This window comes from Notothenia coriiceps, unplaced genomic scaffold (assembly GCF_000735185.1).
Source record: "Notothenia coriiceps isolate Sejong01 unplaced genomic scaffold, NC01 NC01_scaffold00004495, whole genome shotgun sequence".
NCBI classification, from domain to species: domain Eukaryota; kingdom Metazoa; phylum Chordata; class Actinopteri; order Perciformes; family Nototheniidae; genus Notothenia; species Notothenia coriiceps.
In genome coordinates, this window is record NW_011337196.1 from 845,473 (window position 1) to 865,945 (window position 20,473).

General features: G+C 40.7%; 1 protein-coding gene across 1 annotated transcript in view; it reads left to right on the plus strand.

Annotated features, from left to right (window-relative positions):
- The first annotated feature begins 2,111 nt into the window (after window positions 1-2,111).
- The window catches only part of LOC104942424 (nidogen-1-like), a 28,696-nt gene continuing 10,334 nt past the window's right edge, over window positions 2,112-20,473 (plus strand). The window contains exons 1-13 of the mRNA XM_010767643.1: window positions 2,112-2,337; window positions 2,780-3,201; window positions 3,274-3,471; window positions 3,594-3,734; window positions 4,133-4,384; window positions 5,090-5,290; window positions 5,965-6,198; window positions 8,820-8,957; window positions 9,785-9,913; window positions 10,920-11,063; window positions 13,617-13,745; window positions 18,075-18,320; window positions 20,050-20,222. Coding sequence (XP_010765945.1) covers window positions 2,138-2,337; window positions 2,780-3,201; window positions 3,274-3,471; window positions 3,594-3,734; window positions 4,133-4,384; window positions 5,090-5,290; window positions 5,965-6,198; window positions 8,820-8,957; window positions 9,785-9,913; window positions 10,920-11,063; window positions 13,617-13,745; window positions 18,075-18,320; window positions 20,050-20,222 — 2,607 coding nt within the window. The 5' untranslated portion in view covers window positions 2,112-2,137. The remainder of the gene's footprint in view (window positions 2,338-2,779; window positions 3,202-3,273; window positions 3,472-3,593; window positions 3,735-4,132; window positions 4,385-5,089; window positions 5,291-5,964; window positions 6,199-8,819; window positions 8,958-9,784; window positions 9,914-10,919; window positions 11,064-13,616; window positions 13,746-18,074; window positions 18,321-20,049; window positions 20,223-20,473) is intronic.

The window sequence follows — 20,473 nt, forward strand, 5'->3', positions numbered from 1 at the left end:
TATTTCTATAGCACATTTAAAAACAACAGAGTTGAACAAAGTGCTGTACATCAACAACTGTATAAAAACATAGCATAAATACATGAAAAACAGACGGGACATGAAATACATTTAAAACACGAGACGATGAAACCAGATCAGAAGCCACAGACTGAGAAACTCTCCTACATGACGTAAAAACAATACAAAAAACACTAGTAAGATAAAAACCCAAATTTAAAAGCACATGTGTAACAATGTATTTATACACTGGCCCCAGGCTCTGGAGCACTCTGCCCCTCCATGTGAGGTCGGCCCAGACCCTAGGGGTTTTTAAATCGACACTAAAAACTCACTTCTTCTCTCTGGTCAGAGCGGAACACAACTCCTGACATTTCCCTGTGTTTGATTNTTGTTCTGTGACCTGTCAATCATCAAACCGGGGGTCATATTTCATTATGTGTTCATTTTTATCTGAAGTTGTACCCATGGATGTATAAAGAGTAGTTCTACCGCAAAGTTATTCTCCGTGGGGACTTCCGGCAACAATCTTGATTCTGATTGGCCAGAAGACTCGAAAAAACATCAGCAAAGACGTTTTATCGAGAAACCGTTTATGGTCTCCGGTACTTCCAGTCCAACGCCTACTGCTTGCAAAGCGTTAGAAAATCGGGCCTTCAAAATAAAAGTTTGACCTTTTTCCAAAACAATTAAAAAAAAAAAAAGATGTTTTATTGAGAAGATGATCACTACGTGACAGAAGTTTTCAAAACCGTTTATGGTCTCCGGTACTTCCAGTCGAACGCCGACTGCATGCACAGCGTTAGAAAATCGGGCCTTCAAAATAAAAGTTAGATTTTTTTCTTCACTCACACATTTGCGACCCACTCTAAACGGGTACGCGACCCACTTTGAGAACCACTGCTCTAACTCATGCATCAAAAAACTTAAAGGAACTCTAAAAAAAATGCTGCTATACTAATGCTAGGAACAACGAATACAAAACCGTTCAAAATGTCTAAGCATTTAATATAATATATAATAATACATGAAGTATGAAGAGTAAAATGTACCCTATCAGTGTTTTACTATTATATGATCTTTCTAAATTACTATGACTGCAGTTTTAGTATGTACTTTATGTTGCATTTTACTGCTGTAGACGTTTAAGGTTTTGATGATTTTAACTTCTTTATATACTGTTGGGTAGTTTAATCTACAGCAATGCATCATATTCTATACAAATCATAATATCTTTGTAGTACAAGTATCATAAATATAGAATTTTCTATAAGAGGGCGGTTGAAGATTGCATCAGATTGTACAGGCGAGTCATCCTATAAGACGTAGGAGTAACACGAATATATACGCAACTCTCCTCATTATAAGTGATTTGGATGAGAGTTCCCACATGCAAATAATAGGTGAGGATCTTTATTCCAGAAATGTCCGATATAACTTCATGCTACAGTTTACTCTCATGGGATCTAGGGGTGATTACCTCTAGTTTACATCAAGATAAGCAAAGTCAGCGTTTCATGTAAAGAAAATGCAAAACAAACAAACACAGGAAACACTAAATTAGGCAAAGATTGAAGATTATTGTGTGCGGGATTTCCATTTTTGTCCTAAACGATTGTATCTTTTAATACAGCAGCTCAAAAAAATGACCATTATTACAAAGTATGAAAAGCCAGAGGCCTTTTGCACTTCATGTTTTAGGCTCATAACATCTACCTCAGACCTGAGTGTGTCAATATGCAAAGAGAAATACTCCAAAAGTAAGTCAATCTTAGAATAAAGTTCAATACCATATGTGTTTTTCTTTCTTGGAGGGACATGGTTAAAAGCACAAAATAATGGACTATGCAGAGGGAACACCATGATGTCCTAATTCATTATTTTCCTGTCTATCACTTTCTATTAAAATGTACATATTCTACAGGTGTTCATGCTATCATGTCCTCTCCATGATTGCTTTTACTCACACTCTGACCTTTAGCCTTTACCTGCTAAATGTCCTTCACGCAGAGTTTTCCAGCTGTTCAATTATCCTCTCTAACACGCACAGCCAGTGAGGAATCCAGATTAATTTCCCCTCTTAACAACACCTCCTTTGTTCTTTCAGAGAAACACTTTCCAGCTGGTTGTGGCCACAATGGAGTTGTCTTCCTGCGCCATCCTCCTGTACCCCCGAGACGGCCTGCAGTTCCTCTCCACGCCAGTAGGGGGCGAGAGTAAGATCCTGGAGGCGGGATTCAATGAAGGAATGGTGGACAGCTGGTTCTGGAAAGCATCATTGGGAACGTACTTCCGCACCACCACCGATGAAGAGAGCTCCATCAGCGAACTCACTGAGTATGAATCTGATGTTATTTGAGCTTATATATAAGGCCAAGATATTTTTTAAATGTATATTTTTCCTCTACAAAAAAAACGTTCTCTAGTCTAAAGGTTCAAGGTTTTTATTGTCATTTGTACATAGCTACAGTGTAGTTATGACAATGACTATCAATCGTAGGTCACAGGCTTCTCCAACAGTGCAACACAATAAAACTATATATATAAGTTGCAAACATTTCAGGTGTTTAACGGGTGCAGGGGGGGAATTTTTAAAATACCATCAAATGTGCAGATTGTTCAAAGCTCTGGTCACTGGAAATGAAAGAGCAAACTTCTCCATATAAGTGTAGACGAGGCCTAAAAGATACACAACATTCATTTATATGCTATGACAATGATTTAATCAACTTGGGAAGTGTTTTCTCATTGATTGTTCTACTTTCCTTTATCCAACCAGAAAGTCCAACTCAGGACAGAAAGGAGTTTGGGTGTACGAGATCGGCTCCTCGCCATTCTTTGTCGCCATTACACCCGGAGTGACCCCCGAGGACGAAGAGGCCACCGAACCTCAATCAACCGTGTTGCCAAGGCAAACTGAGGAATCCCAGGTGGAGGAAATCCCAACTGCCAATGAATACCAACCCATTTACCCAGAAAGTGAGACTAACGAGCCAGATTATGAGCCAGACTTTGAGACTGTCACACCAGAATACACCGACTTCGAGAGGGCTGAACCAAGATATCCAGAACCATCTGAACCTAGATACCCAGAACCATCTGAACCAAGATACCCAGAACCATCTGAACCAAGATACCCAGAACCATCTGAACCAAGATACCCTGAACCATCTGAACCAAGATACCCTGAACCATCTGAACCAAGATACCCAGAACCATCTGAACCAAGATACCCAGAACCATCTGAACCAAGATACCCTGAACCATCTGAACCAAGCTACCCAGAACCATCTGAACCAAGATACCCCGTCTCTGAGCCTTTGCAACCAATATACAACGTCCAAGAACCGGTTGATCCTAGATACGCTCCAGTTGAGCCGAGGTACCCAGAACCAGTCCAACCAGTACCCCCCTATCATCGACCCCAGCAACCCCAGATCGTCGTGGTTGACGAAGATCTCAATGTCAACGGTAAATCACAAAAGCTAAAATAAAAGTGTATTCCTCCTGTTTTTGTCTTCGGTCATCCTGTCAAAGTTCTTCAGTTATATTCATTGAACACGATTGGTTTGTTCTCTGGTTGTTTTTCACAGTATTTTCGTACAATTCGGAGACCTGCGCCCACAACCAGCAGAAATGCTCGGCCTTCGCTGAGTGTCGGGATTACAGCCAAGGGTACTGCTGCCAGTGTAAACCTGGTTACTATGGAAATGGAAAGGACTGTGTAGCAGAAGGTGAGAAGCATTTCCGTTTTCTTGGATGTTTATGAAGTGACTGTAAAGATGTAGCGGGTTGTACTCAACACACATCACAAATCTGATTGACCTGATGTTGATAGCTTTGTGTCAACATCATGTTTTGTTATCTTGGTTTTTTTTCTTAACCTATTCTAAGCAGAACTAGTATCTGCTAAATCTACTTCGGGTTGATATTTGTCCACAAAGATGGAGATACCTTTTATTTTTGGCAACAATAGTAACCATCTAAGTAACCCTTACAACTGACTGAAATCACCAAGTTCAATGTTTTGTAAGAAACACTGATTAAAATAGGATATCGAAACCGAACCTAACCAAGGGAAAAGTCTCTGATCCTCTACTTGAATCTTATCAAGTCTTTGTTTTTTTCCCAGGAAAACCACAGAGAATGAATGGAAAGGTGAACGGTCGAGTGTTCATTGGGAACTCGACTACACCCATTGAGCTCAGTAACAACGACTTGCATTCGTACGTGGTAACAAATGACGGACGGGCCTACGTGGCCATCAGCAACATCCCGGCCGGTATCGGTCCCTCCTTGCAGCCGCTGTCCTCTCTCGGAGGAGTCATCGGCTGGGCCTTCGCTTTGGAGCAGCCCGGGTACCAGAACGGATTCAGTCTCATCGGTAAGAGGATGTATTGTAATTTCAAAGTCAACTTTACTGTCAATCTTTCAGTTTGTGTGTACAGACAGATAGATCGAAATACCGACTACAAAAATAGAAATATATACAGACAGACACATTTATATATATGAACACATTAAGATAAAAGCATAACACTCAATATATATACAAAAGAACAGTCACTTCAATATCTTTGGGAATGTACATTAGTGCAAGATTTTCCATAGCAGCGTAACAAGGGTCTGGAGCAAGATGCTTGGTTGTTAACCGTCCACATTGCTGGCTTTATTCAAAATGATTTGAATGAGTTATATTGATGGTTGATTGAATGTGTTTGTTTAAAAGTTGGGTGAGCATGAATAACAATGTCCTTTGCTTAAAGTTTGGACAAAGACCGTTGTTTCCAGAATTGTATGTTGTCTAATCTTGAAGAACTCTGTTAAGAAATTACATGCATATATATTCATTTAACAATGTTCCTGGTAAATAACCGTGTGTATGAGGCTCACTGGCAGCGAATGTAGGAGATTACTTTAGTTGTTGTTAGATGTTTGTTTGTCTTTTTTGTAATTCTTCTTTCTCTTTGTACATACAATCATTACAGACCATTGTCTCATTTGTATTCATATATTTTGCTTTCCTTTTCGAAAACGCTATAAAAAATGTTTGATCAAAAGAAACTCATGTTTTCTTGTGTCCATGCAGGAGGTGTGTTTTCCCGGCAGGCCGAGGTGATCTTCCACCCCGGGAACGAGCGTCTGAACATCAGGCAGCAGTTCAAAGGGATCGACGAGCACGACCACCTGGTGGTGAGCACCGAGCTGGAGGGGCGTCTGCCCGACATCCCGCTGGGGTCCTCCGTCCAGATCAGCCCCTACAAGGAGATCTACCAGTACGACAGAAACCGTAAGGATCATTAACAACCAGAAAATAATCAAATCCAATCCAATCCAACTTTAGACAAAACCGATAGGACAAAAAAAAATAATGTAAAAGCACGAGACAATAAAACCATACTTAAAGCCACAGACTGAAACTCTCATACACAATGAAAAAACATATGAAACACAACAAAATAGAAAACCCCAATTTAGAAAACACAGACTGATACGTCTCATACTTGGTCTGCAAAAGAATGGGAGCACAAGTAAGTCTTTAAACGAGATTTAAAAACAGGCAAAGTGGGAGCAAGTCTGATCGGGGGGGCACTGAAGCAGCTTCAAAATGTCGAAGTTTGGTCATTGATTTTGCATTAGAACTGTTAAAGGTGTCCTATCATGCAAAATGATGTCTTTTTTACATAAATCCCCGGTGGTGTGTCAGGGAACTCACAAAGTGTCAGAAAATAAAACCCTCTCTCTTTTCCTCCATACCCAAATCTCTAAAAACGATATGACGTAAAACACACATCATAGATATATATTTTTTTACATCTGATTCCCATAATATATGCCTAGAAATAGCATGATAGGAGATCTCTAAATGATTGAAGAAGCTCATTATATAGACCTCTTGATTGTCTATGACTGGAACTGTCTGCATAATATTGACATGTTTTCTTCTTCTGTCTCTTCTCCTAGTGATCACTTCCTCCTCCAACCGCGACTACACCATCACCTCGTCTGAAGGCAACACTCAGACCAGAAGCTACCAGTGGCGTCAGACCATCACCTTCCAGAGCTGCGCGCACGACGAGGCCAGCAGGGCGGCGATGTCCACGCAGCAGCTCAGCGTGGACCAGATCTTTGTGATGTTCGATCCCGACAACAATCTGATCCGCTACGCCATGAGCAACAAGATCGGCTCCGTCCACAGTGAGTCCGAGTTTATCTGCTGTGGAAATGTTTAAAATTGATAAATTGAACCAAAACCACAAACACTCCACTATAAAAAAAGAAAACAGGATTTACTTAAAGTGTTTTACATTTCTATAAACAACGCTACAAACTGAATATACTAAAATAATTATTTTCATCAAACTTTTCTCATATCAATCCAACATATTTCCTAAAAATGTAGGATGCCAGGTAATGTTTAATAGACATTTAGCCCAAAGCACAACTGTGTCAAAGTACAACCTTCCTTGTACAACCTTCAGCAGCTAGCAACAACGTAGCATAGCAGAAGATAAGTAGTCATGTCATCATTATTTGTTACAAAACACAAATTTGTAGTTATTTAAAAAAAGAAGCTGCTCCAAATTTGATTATTTGTAACCAACATTATCACCAAAAAAAAGCAGAAGCAGCATTTTTAAAGCTTCTCAAGGTCACATCATCTGTGTCGTATCGCCGCAACATTTGGATGCACATTTGACAAAAAAGTAAGGTTTTTTGCTTTTGGGTAAACATTGCTTATTGACGATTGGTTAAAACCCAGGGAGATGATAACCAGCGCTGGTTACGACTACACGAGTGTGTGTGACGCATTTTTTTAAATACCAGAAGCGTGTATCCACATAGGAGGGTGCAGGTTCTTCTAGAAGAGCATCCATGTCTCCTGGTTGTCTGTCAGGGACCATCGTACTACAAAGACGTGTGTTATTACCCCGAGGAATGCACTGAAACACGCCTCCGACAGTTTAGTACCCCGGCCATGTGTGCAGTGGGACATCACAGGAAGACAAACAGTAATCTGAGCCCGGCTGTATTTCCTCAGCTGCAATCAGAGGAGGCTGCGGAGCGTTGGCAGGGGGTGAAGGTCAACGAGATACCAACCTCCAGGACACAGCAGGGGGAGGAGCGGGGGAAGGGTATCACCAGGGTCCTTCTTCTGCTTTTAAATAAAAAAAGGGGGGGTTTTTGAGGTAAAAGTGCATACAAGGGGCTGTTGGTGGGATGCTCGGGGGTTCGGAGTTACACAAGCAAACACAACTCAGCCGGGGATTGTTGGCAAAAAGAGGAACATCTGCGTCGTGTTCTCTATAGGGAGGTGAAGGTCTGGAGCTGCAACACACAGCTGCATGATGGGAATACAGGAAAACAGTATTCCTCAGATAATCTATTGACTATTACTATGTTCCAGTAATGAGATGTGACGATGAGGAATGCATATGTTTCAGTTTTTGACAAATATTATTGAATAAAACCCCCCCTGTATTTATCAAATGAGATATATCATTGGTATTAAACATAATTACAACTTTCACATTTTCATTTATCTGACTAAAAATGGGGCATTTGTGTCCTAAAACAGTTTAACCTCCACCTCGTAGAGTTCACATGAGCCACGATCACCTCTTTAACGCTTCTCGACTGGTTTTTCATTGTTGTTTTAAAGCTAAAACTTGCTCCTGCTGTTTTTACTGTCCCACAAGACTTTGACGGCGTTTCTCTGGCTGAGACTCTCGGGAAGTTCTTGTGTTTTCTCTTCAGTCTGTAATCACACTGCAGCAAGGCTTTCTTTAAAGGAAAAAATAGGAGGATTTTCCTAAAAAAACATGTATAGACTGGAACAAAAATAATCACTTGCACCAATCATCACTCATGACCCACTAGAAGTATACGGTGGTGTCTGTTTCTGCAGAGACCCCGCATCCCTCTACCAGTTTCTTCTTATTTTGCTGCGTTTGGGACGTTTCTTGGTGTCAACCTATAAAAAACGTAGTATCTAGGTGCCAGATTCTAAGCAAGGACCCAAAAGGAAACTATAGTGCTACTAAAATAGCAAACACAGTGTGAAGAAGAAAATGCAAATGTAGCAGATTTATAACACCAAATGGACCAAGGTTGTTTCAAAGCTAGAGTGAGTCTAAAGTTTGATTTCACCAATCGTCTAACAACTAAACGAACTCATGGTGCCTTTCGAAACTCCAGTGATTTTCCACCTCAGTTTGTTTCCAGGTGTTGGGGAATATATATGTTTTAAGCTAGTATGAAGCCTTTAGTGTCTCCAGAGGGAGCTGTGTGAGGTCTGATAAATGTCCTCTTGTGATGTCACTTGGGTCAGCGTTGTTTGAAGAATCTTAAAAATCTGGGGGAGTGGAGTTAGACATCTTCAGTCCGCTTCTTATCTCTGCTACAGGGTCATGGGTAAATCAGACCCTATAAATTAAACACAACAACATCTGTCTGCCGAAGAGTTGCATTTTGGGTAATGTAGGCGCCATGTTTTGACATGGAAGAACGTGTGGAATAAATAAAGAATATATCTCTCGTTCTGCTGCATCAATTTTGAATTTTAACCAATTACCATAAAAAACTCTCAGTGTTTTCTTAGCGTTGGATTCAGCCATCCATGGAGCAGAGGCGACTCCTTTTAAAAAACGTTAATTGTTAATTATTAACCAAACTCCAACCAGTCACATCACGTCCATGATCAGTTTTTGTTATGTTTGGCTGTGAGTCTGAACACATCATGGGTCACACTGTAGACATGCCACATTAGATGTTTCTGAGTGTTGATTTTAATCTGCAGGGTGGTTTTTATTTTGCAGGTACTCTTCCAGAGCAGAACCCATGTTTCACGGGCAGACACGGCTGTGACATCAACGCTATGTGCCGACCAGGTGAAGGCCTGCAGTTCACCTGTGAATGTTCTTCTGGTTTCACTGGAGAGGGACGCTACTGCCAAGGTAACACAACCTCTGCATAATCACATATTGACAACAACTTTCATCATTTCAGTGATGGGAGCTGTTGAACAATAACTTTCTGAACAAACTCTGCTTTTACAATAACAACAATGAAAGGAATAGCAAGTTGCGCAGGTTGAAAAAAAGTTATAAGTCAACTTAAAATGCAATGCAGTACAATGGAAACGTTTGTAAAAATCGTTTTTATGAAACACCTGCACCTACAGTCCAACATGCGCCACCTGCAGGCAACACAAAGATGCAATATTTTCAACTCTTCTGCCCCCTACAGGCAACAACTGTAACTGCTGCAGTTTATTAGTGATTAGTGGAATTTTTTTAATATTATATACTATTTTTATCACTTAAGTGACTACTTAAGCTACGTTTTTGCGATTTTTTTATTAACCCGGAAGTCCACATCGATGTAATAAGAAAATGCTCGTCATCTTGCTCATTGAAAGACTATATTATATATTCTCCCTTTTGTTTACACTCTTTATCTCGTCCTTGTGTTGTGTCTTTAGACTAGTTAGCTCTGAGGTTGTCTTGGTCATAAAGTCAGATATTTTTGTGATGGTGGAGGATGAATGAAACCAAAACTCGCAAAAATGCACTTTTAATTACGATTGATCTCTGCATTTTTTCATTATTTTCAATGCAAATTTTAATCTTTGTTTTGACCCACGTGACATGACCCATATTTATTGCAGTTGTTGATGGGCTCAGTGCTTCTAGTCATGATAACCTGTTACTGTCTTTTAAGGTCGTATAAATAAATACTTTAATACATATCCCTCACCTCCATTTTTGTGTGTTATTGGCAGATACTGACGAGTGCAGGGAGACTCCTCAGATCTGTGGAGCTAACTCCGTCTGCAACAACCAGCCCGGGACTTTCCGTTGTGAGTGTTTAACCGGCTTCGTGTTCGCCAGCGACGGACGGACCTGCATCGGTACGTTACTGTGTGTGTCTGTTTGTGTGTGTGTCTGTTTGTGTGTGTATCTGTTTGTGTGTGTGTCTGTTTGTGTGTGTGTCCGTATTTGTGTATTGACAGCTGTGGGGTGGGTGGAGTGTTGTTCCTGCGTGTGTCACTGCTTCGAAGAGTCCCTTGTTTCCTATACAGATGTTCTATACGCCGCCAACAGACATGAACAATAACGTTGTTGTACGACTCTGTATTGGACTCTCTCCACTGAAAACATAACAAACGCATGTCTTTGTTCAACAGAGAATGTGATTTAACATGAGAATACATACCAGATCTGCAATCAGATAATCTGAATAAATCAGCAGGGATCAGAGTTGTTGAATTATGTACGGTGGCCCAGAAGTGCATTAGAATAAAAACATTTCGCAATAGCTTTAAAGATGCAAGTTGATGAAAATGAGCACCTGCAGCAATGAAAACATCGTGCCCAAAACATAAGAAAGAGAAAGCACAAAATAATACCCCAAACATATATATGGTGTTACAAAACACATCACCACGTAATGCTTTTTTAAATACATTTCCTTAGTGAGAGTTTTTTTGTATTAGTTCTTTTAATGTTGTGTTCGAAAAAACACGCTTTTTTTAATAGAAGGACGTCTTTCCTACTGTTTGACATTTTGAAACATTTGCTTATTTGTGTATTTGTTGTTGATGACATGAAGTTGAAAGCCTAAAATATCAGCAACATTTAGATTTAGCTTTATTGGAACCTTGAGTCCCAAACCAGAAAAAAAACAGACTAAAAATAAACTCAAGTATGCGCCCATATGGTTTTTGGCCATACAGTGTATTACGTTTTTAAATGTAACTTTCTCACTGACTGAGAGAAAACATAAAAATTTGGTTTTAAATGGAAAAAAAATTACTTTCTTTACAGTTTTTTTAACAGTTATCCCTTCGTTTACAATCAACACATGTTGTTCCTATAATTTATAACTTTTCCAACATGTCTCCTTCTCGTCCTCAGAGGAGAACCGTCCCGTGGATCACTGTCAGAGAGGAACTCATGACTGTGATGCTCCTGATCGAGCGTCATGCAGCTACACCGGAGGCTCCGCCTTCCTCTGCTCCTGCCTGCCGGGATTTGTGGGCGAAGGCCGGGTGTGTCAAGGTGAGTTCATCAACAGCAGAACACACACTGAGGCTCACTGTCAGTGGTAGGTAGGTAGGTAGGTAGGTAGGTAGGTAGGTAGGTAGGTAGGTAGGTAGATATATAGATATGTAGGTAGATCGATAGGTAGGTAGGTAGGTAGGTAGGTAGATAGATAGATAGATAGATGGATAGATATGTATATATTTCTGAAATAGAAATAAAATAGCATTAAAATGGGGAAAATATACATGTGGAAATACAAAAAACATATGACTTATGTCTTCAGTATCAACTCAGATGTATGAAACTATGACTGATGCAGGCGGCGTTGGAGGTCATAGCAACCGTTTTCATATGTGTTTAAAGCAGCAGAACAAATATTTGATTAGTTTTACTTGAAGGCTTCTTTTAAACTTTAACCTCGTCTGCAACTTGTATACATTTGAATCAAGAGAGTTCAGTCAACTAAAAAAATACTTTATCAAGCGCAAAATCCCAATAGCTGTATCCACGAACACTCTTGCATTCACACACACGATTTCAGTGTCAGAGTTCAGCGTCCTACGGCAAAAAACTGCTCACCAAAAGAGTGACGAAATGTTTGTGGACTAACCCACAGAACGAGCTATACAATAGTTGGTTGCAGCTAAAAACTGGAGCCCCGCATCACAAAGGGAGTGAAACACAAAGTGTTACTATCAAATTCAAAGCTTTATGGGAAAATTATCATAACGAGGCCTTAAACAAACGTGTAGCCATTGTTTATGTTTGAACATGACGACAGAGAAGGGGTTCCTCCTCAAGGAGTGACAGAAGGACTAGCAGTAACATTAGGATACATATTTACAGGGTTACAGGATAAAGAAGTCCAGTTTCCTTTACCTGTGACTGCTGATTTCTCCTTCTGTCTTTTATACTGTCAGTCTGGTTGAATGATGTAAAAAAACAAACTCTTCATACAAAGTAATGTGTATGTAAAGAGGACTTTCTGCATCTTAAAGCAAGACACATCAGATGTAGAGATTTGTATTTTGTGGCCGGAGAAAGAGACTTTCAGCCACAGGGACCGGGGGCATCGAAAAGCATTTTTCCACGTGAGCTTGCACAGTTTGAGTCTTTCTGTTTCTTTACTGTGACAAACTATAAGTCATTGCGTGGGCCCCTCGGACAGGAAATGTTTCCACCTCGACACAAAATGCAGAGCCCTGCCTTACAGCTGTGCAGCTCATCTCTTATATATACACACACTCTGTAGAGACTGAGCAGAAGAATGTGGAGAAAAAACAGCAGGACAAACTGTGCAGAACATTTCTCTTTTAACCCTTATGTTGTGTTCGGGTCTCCCGTGACCCGCTTCAAGTTCACATTATATAATAACTACGCTCTAGTGTTTTGTATCGGAACAAGGCTTCATGATATCCTCCACAACAGCTATGTCAACATCACAAAACTGATGTTGACAATTTTTGCCAAGTCTGAAGGTCTCCAAAAAAAAAAGTGTATAATTTGGTATTCGGGTCTGGGGAGACCCAGCACAATGGTTTTGGGTGACTCGAGGTCAAATTTGGCCCAATCAAGATTCATCTTTGATTTTAGACCCCCCCCCCCTCCCCCCTCCTTCATCAACTGTAACAATAATTTTTCGCAACATGCACCAGGTCTCCCCTCACCCCCACAGGAACTCCACCTTTCTCAAAGAATATGTACACTAACACTTGAACCTGAACTCACACATGCACGTGGTGTAATGTGTTTGGGGCCATAACATTAAATGACAACAGGATTGTACGGTTATGAATGCATTATAAGTTAGTTATGATGTAGTTAAAACAATATTGGATGATAGTCATTTTTTGTGTTTGTTTTGCACTGAGATAAATCACGGGTCAAAATGTACCCGCGAACACGGTAACAGCTTCCAAACACAACACAAGGGTTAAACAGGTCTTCACAAAGGTCAGTGGTCAGTTTGCTGAGAGTTGGAGATGAAGTCTTACCTGTAGTGTAGCTTAAAGATTATGATGCCGCAGGAAAGGGTTCATCCTCTGGAGAGCAGGGAAGAGATCATAACATGTGATGGTTATCTGCAACTTAATGCAGATTATAAGATGTATTAAAGTCATCATTTGACCTTAGTCGTGCAAAACAGACCAAACAGAGCTCATAAAGTGGTTATTCCTAACAACACATGTCATTTCTGCCTTTGTTTGCTCATTGTTTACCATCACAGGGGCACTTGGAGTCGTATTTAATGTCTGCCATGATATGATGTTCAGACTAGAGACTGTATATATAAACAGGCTTCTCCACACACTCCAAAATATCCTGGGTGCGAGAGCTTCAGAACATTTGGAAAATTGGCAGATAATGTTGAGACTGTGAGATGTGGTGGAAATTAATGTCCTAAAAAAGCTAATAACATGAGTAAGATTTCCAAAAACTTGACGGCACACATGCTTAATTGATATGAAATATGTGATTGAGACCAAGGAGCTTTTAAACAGACATTTTAAGCCACTAGTGGAACAGCATCTTAAACCTCCTCCATCTTTGTTCCTCCTCTCTGTTCAGACGTAGACGAGTGTCAGCAGGAAGTCTGCCACCGCGCTGCTTTCTGCTCCAACTCCCAGGGGTCCTTCGCCTGCCAGTGCCATCCGGGTTTCCACGGCGACGGCTTCCAGTGCAGTCCCATCTCTACAGGTAGGTGACTCACACACACACACACACACACACACACACACACACACACACACACACACACACACACACACACACACACACACACACACACACAATGACACCCATGTGAGTTAACAAATCAGTCTATTACTTGATGGATGCCAAGTGTATTACATATAGCGGTGTAAATTCTTGCTTGGATTGAGTTCATTTTCAGATTAGTCTGTTTATATCAGCGGGAATGTAAATGAATGGCAGTTGGGAAAGAAGTATTCACTTTGCTGCGGAGTTTGCACGTCAAAATGGTCTTCCTGTCGCCTCAAACATGCTCACATGATCTCCCATACTTTGGATATCCTAAGCAACACACTTACCTTAATGACCTGGCAAAGCACATGCAGCGCCTCGATGGAGTTTATTTTGTATTCATTTATTGTGTGACTTATAGACTAATGGATAATGTACTTTTGTAGCCAACTATCGTAGTCCACTATAAGGGGGAAGCCCTATAAAATATAAACACTAAAGTACAGTACAGATACTCTGATCTGTACTTTAGATCAATACTTTCTAAAACCTAAAGAAGCAGTGATTTAGTCTCTGTATAGTTTTTATACAGATCCAACCCGTGTCTCCTGATGGACAAAGAGCTCTCATAATAAAAGTATTTGCGTGTCTGTGTGTTTGGCATCACGTGCAGACTGCAGTTGGTTCTCCAGACATGTCAGAGAAAGTGGAAGCTGTGTAAACTCAGCAGAGTAAACATCCAGCTGAAGGTTGAGCAGGAAGACGAGCTAACGGAGGCTGGAGGATGTTGTTGAGCTGACGAGAGAGTAAACAGAGCTCATGTCAGACTCAACACACACACAGCTGAGGTGCAGACTGATTCAGGGTTATAAAATAATTATATATTAAATGTTATCGTGGCGGACTGGCCATCGGGACGTTCGGGACGAATCCAGACGGGCCGGTACTGAAGTGGGCCGGTCGGACGATGTGGGCCGGTCGGATAAGTCACTAGCACCCCCCCCGTTGACAATTTACTAGCGGTATTTACTTGTGGGAATGAAGTGGGCCGGTCGAGAGTCCCGGGCTGATTTTTAGTCCCAGTCCGCCCCTGAATGTCATCATGCTTCTCGTCCCAATGTCAGATGTCTCTGCGCTAAAGTGTCAGAGCTTATCCTCAAGTAAAAGTAGTAACACAACAGTGTAAAAATACTGCTTTCAAAATGTTACCTAAGCCAGTAAGGACATTGACAAAGAATATCCTGAAAGTACAAAAAGTAATCTACAGATGAGAGCTACACATCCAGTTACTTTCCCTGTACATTCGCTGTCATTTGACTGGCGGTAAATACAGATTTATGAGGTTTTCTCCAATCACATCAAACAATTCAGAAAACCGTGTTAGTTTTTATCTACAAGGAGTCCAATTACGATGGTCAGACAGGCAAACAACTAAACAATGACATTGGAGATCGTTGATCAGGGTCGATTTATGGTTTATTTCCGTCTACGAGTGTCAGGCAGCAGGCTAACCCTGAAACTAGGATTTCCATGACTTGTCAGTGTTTTGTATTATGACAATGCAGCGACTACATTCACTACTTTGACTTTTAACACTATAACTGTGTAATTGGGCAATTGACGTTAAACTCATTAGCATCATAAGGTAGCTGTGATGAAGTGTTTCCCACAGACGTATTGACTCACAGACATTGATCCCTCTTTTCGTCCTCTCTGTGGAGTCGGTCCGTTTTTCTTAGAGGAAGTCAAGAAAATTGTAACTCTGGATTTTGTTGTTGTTTGAGGGGCAATATACGACACGGCAGCTTTTAGGCAAAGTCTTCTTTCCCGCTTAGCGTCGATGTCTTGTTTTCAACGGAAAGTGGGCGGAGCCGTATATTTGCCAGAAAGTGCCTTAGCGATGCTCTCTTCTATTGGCTAGCGATCCCACACATTGTACCTGAGACTGCCAAGGCACACNGGGCAATATACGACACGGCAGCTTTTAGGCAAAGTCTTCTTTCCCGCTTAGCGTCGATGTCTTGTTTTCAATGGAAAGTGGACGGGGCCGTATATTTGCCAGAAAGTGTCTTAGCGATGCTCTCTTCTATTGGCTAGCGGTCCCACACATTGTACCTGATAGGCTAAGAGGCGGGACATCTCTAAGCGGTTGACCAATCACAACAAAGCCGGACAGCTAACCAACCAGAGCAGACTGGGCTCTGGTTTCAGACAGAGGGTGAAAAGAGGTGCTGCAGAGAAAAATAAAGAGCTTTTTGAACATTAGAGCATGGAGACATGTCACAGTAGAGAAACTACATACTAATATTGAAAAAGAGATCAATGATCTCAATGGGATACACCTGGGTAAATAAAGGTTTGAAATGAAATGAACCTGAAAACTATCGCGTAATACGGCCCTTTAATGTCTAAACACCTTATTCATCATATGTATCATTTATTGTCTGGCAGCACATTAAATAACAATTTCGTAGTTGTCACTTTTATCAGAAGTGAATTACTAAAATTGCAACATAAGCAGCTGCTCTTGAAAGTGTCAGGTTTGTTTGTTGTTGTTGTTGTTGTTTAGTGGTTTTGCGTGGTCCCAGAGCTGCAGACTGCTCCGTGATTCCAGCTGTCAGCAGCTGAGATAATTACAGCTCCATCCTCTGCTCTAACATTTTGTCCTATTTTCGTCTTTTTTATGAGCGGCCGGGCTCCGAGAGGCATAATCTTTCTGTCCCGTCACAGCGTCTCTCTGAGGTTCCTTTGTCTGAACGCCTTTGATCTTATTCCCTTTCATAAGGCAGAGGTGGATGACGTTATCTTATTCTGTACTCAGTAAAAACACTGATAACACACTGTAACATCCTGCAGGGAAAATACAAGTTCAGTAAAAGTATGAAAGCACAATCTGATGTCAATCTGATCTAATGTCCCATGTGACTGTTATACTATTATATATTATATCATTAAGTTATAATTACTAATGCATTATTATAAAAGCAGGATTTGACTCTTGTAGTTGGTTGAGGTGGAGCTCATTTTGAACTATTAACTAATACTTATTTTTATTATCTATTAACGCGCTGATTATTTTCTCTTAATAATCAAATTATGTTTTGGTTTGTACAAATATATTAAAAAAATGTAAGGCAGATCTACACAGAGCACGAATTCATAAAAAATAATACAATTATTTAAAGGAATTGTCAAATCTTCACACTTGAGAAAGAAGAACAATTTTTTTTAAATATTAAAATCAAATTGTTTCTGATTCATTCCTTTCAATCGACTTTTGTTTCAACTTTACATTTTCATGTTTTGTGAAAGAAAAATCGGACTTTTGTAAAGTCCTTTTACCTTTTAAATCAAACTTTGGAGGATTCGAAAATACAATATTTCCCTCTCAGATGTCGGTAAGTAGAAGTAGAAAAGGTGGCATTTAAAGAAAATACTAAAGTAAAGTACAAGTACTTCAAACGTGTCCTTAGGTGCAGTACTAGCGTTCATATACTTGGTTTAATTCCAGCTCTGCTCTGAAGGGTCTCCACATATTTGTGGTGTTCCTGCGCTGTGATTGTTGTTATCAGCGCGGCGCTGTCTCTGTCAGACGGCTGTTTTGACTCCCTGCGGTTCCTCGCTCAGACACCCTTGAGGATAAGAGTGTGCAGAGCGCTGGGCCTTCCAGATGTCACTGTGGCCCCGGATGTGACCGCAGAGATGAAGAGCTGCTCTTCCTCTTAGTCTTTATCTGCAGCTGCCACGCACTGCAGGACAACACTCAATAGAGATTTAAAAATGTGTGGAAAATCTGTATTTTGAATCAAGAGCAGGTTGATATTTATTTATATTTTCGAGCGTCTTTATACATTGACCGTACAGATATTTTTCCGTATTAGGTTGGGTGTAGACAGACAGAGGTGGTAGAAGTACTCAGATCTTGGACTTGAGTAAAAGTAGAAGTACCAGAGTGTAGGAATACTCTGTTACAGTAAAAGTCCTGTATTCAAAACGTTACTCAAGTAAAAGTAGAAAAGTATTTGCATCAGAATATACTTAAAGTACTAACAGTAAAAGTACTCATTGTGCAGATTGGTCCATTTCAGAATAATATATATGATATGTTTTATAATGATTGATCATTAAATTGTTCTCAAAGCTGGTAAAGGTGCAGCTAGTTTGAATGACTTTGTGTACTGCAGGGTAGCTTGTGAGAAAAATATGAGTAATTAAAGTGACAATTTTGTAGACATCTTCCTTTACAATTAAAGAATATTTGAAAGTGTTTTTGTATGTTTATACTCTATATCTCACTCTGCCTCTTATATTCTTTCCCCCCAGAGCGTGAGCAGACGGTGTGTGAGCGCCACAGAGAGAGCGCTCAGTCCCCCTCCTCCTCCTCCGGCTCCGGGATCTTCTCCTTCTTCCGCCCCCGGCCGGCTGTGGGTCAGTTCGTCCCTCAGTGCGACCTCCATGGAGCCTACGAGCCGACGCAGTGCCACAGCTCCATCGGGCAGTGCTGGTGTGTGGACGCCAGCGGGCAGGAGATCCCCAACACCCGCACCGGACCGGGGAACACCGCCCTGTGTGAGTCACCTCTGACCTCTTATATCATCATGTGCTTTAAAGGTCACCTATTATGCAAAATCCACTTGTTCATGTCTCTTCTACATCAACATGTGTCCCCTCTGTGGAAAGAGACTCTGAAAGTTTCAGGAACAAAGGTTCCCTCTCTTTTTCTCCTGATCCATTTCTATAAAAACCTGTCTGAAAATGAGCTGATCAGATTTTGGCCACTTTATGATGTCATAACGATGTGTTGGCTTGTGTAACCATTAGCCAATAGAGTGGTGCAGTGATGACGTATTTTTGTAGGTCGACCTGGCAGTAAGCTGCGCATGGGTTCCCTCAACAAAAAAACAACAGGATTTCTCCATAGGATTTTGGAATATTGTAAAAAATAAGATCTGTGGAAAACGAACCTGTTTGATAAATGCACGTTTTGTTCAGCCGGATAATCTCCACATGTCTACCCTACTTTTATAATTTTCCAATCATAAATCTAATCGCCAGAAGCAAAATGCTAACGTTATGCTATAAACGAACTACAGCCGAGTACAGCAGGGTCGCTGCTTCAACGTCACGCCAACTTAAGATCGATATTAAAAAATACAGATTCAAAATTGTTTGTTGAAGTTTGCAAGAGCGCAGTTACTTGCTTTCAAGCAGAACAGGGGCAAACAAACTTAGCGGGAGTGTTGACGTGTTCGGTGTAATGACGAACAACGTCCTCGACAATTTCTGTAGTCCTATTCAGCCACTTGGTAACAACCATCGTTTTTCAGACACGTAAACTCTTCACTGCTGATGTATTTAATGTCGTAGAACAAATTGTGACCCATCTCTTAAATTTGTGTCAACCACAGACCTTACTTCCAGCTATTTCCCAAAAACTAGTCAAAAAAACCCGTTGACTCTGAGACGAGGGAAGCGGAAGTGGTAAAATGCTGACTCACTTCCCGGTTTTAGGACTCTTCACTGCACCACTCTATTCACCTTACTCTGCGCTTCCACATTGCATCATTCTGATCCAACTTCTGGTTCAGAGCGGAAATGCTATTACTTTGCTTAGCGTCACCAACTTAACCAACCTCTACTCCATCAGGTTTATCGTCAAGTAGCTTTACACATTAAAGGAATGTGCTTTGTTACACTGGTGCATACATAGACTCAGTAAGTAAAAAGCAGTATGTATATATAACTATTTTAAGATTTTAAAAAGAATGGGAAGAAATATTTTCACAAAATCGCCTTCACAAGTAAGGTAGTACAATATGAATTTGACATAAGATGTATTTAGCTGAAATACTTTTTCAAGCTGAAACGTAGCAATTGTGTTTCCAATATGCTTTCAGTTTATACCAATAACGCATATTTGGGAATTACGCCGGAGATGGGCTGGTTGGAGTTTAAAAAGCACACGTCTATAATGTTTTTATTGAAACTATCACTGCCAGAAAGGTAGACACATGTCCACAAGTTTAACCATATGGTATTAAATAATAATTAATTGCATTTATTTGAGCACTTTTTACAAGAGTAATACATCAATACTGTTGACAATAGTTGTTGTTGTGTTTTGATGTCTTTATTTCTGTCCTTGTAAGCACCTGATCTGATCTGTGGTATGCAAAAATATCCTAAAGTTTTTTTCATGTGAATTTCCCCCCAAAAAAGAAAACCTGGTATTTCACAATCACAGGAAAATAATCCTCATTAAACTAAAACCTGCCCCCTGATCTCCCCCTCCTCTCAGGTATTGATCAGGGGGTGAATCCTCCTCCGGTGGGTCCGACCCCTCGACCAGACGTCCACCCCGTCGCTCTGGGGACTCACCTGCTGTTCGCTCAGAGCGGGAAGATCGAGCGCGTTCCTCTGGACGGAAACAGCATCAAGATGGACGAGGCCAAACCTCTGCTGCACATCCCCGTAAGACCATCAGATTAATCTTCATTGTTAGATTCCTCGTAAATATTTCCTTTGCCCTGAGGCTAAAAAACAGTGTCCCGCAGATTTTACATTAAATGATATAGAGTTAACTGGTGCTTTGTCCTAAGCGAATTACATAAAGTAGATGAAATGCAAACATCAATCATCAGATATACGATTCTAACTGTTCATTCAAATCCTCCAAACGTTGAGAATTTGAGGGGGAAAAAGTCAAGGTCTTGAACGTTTTA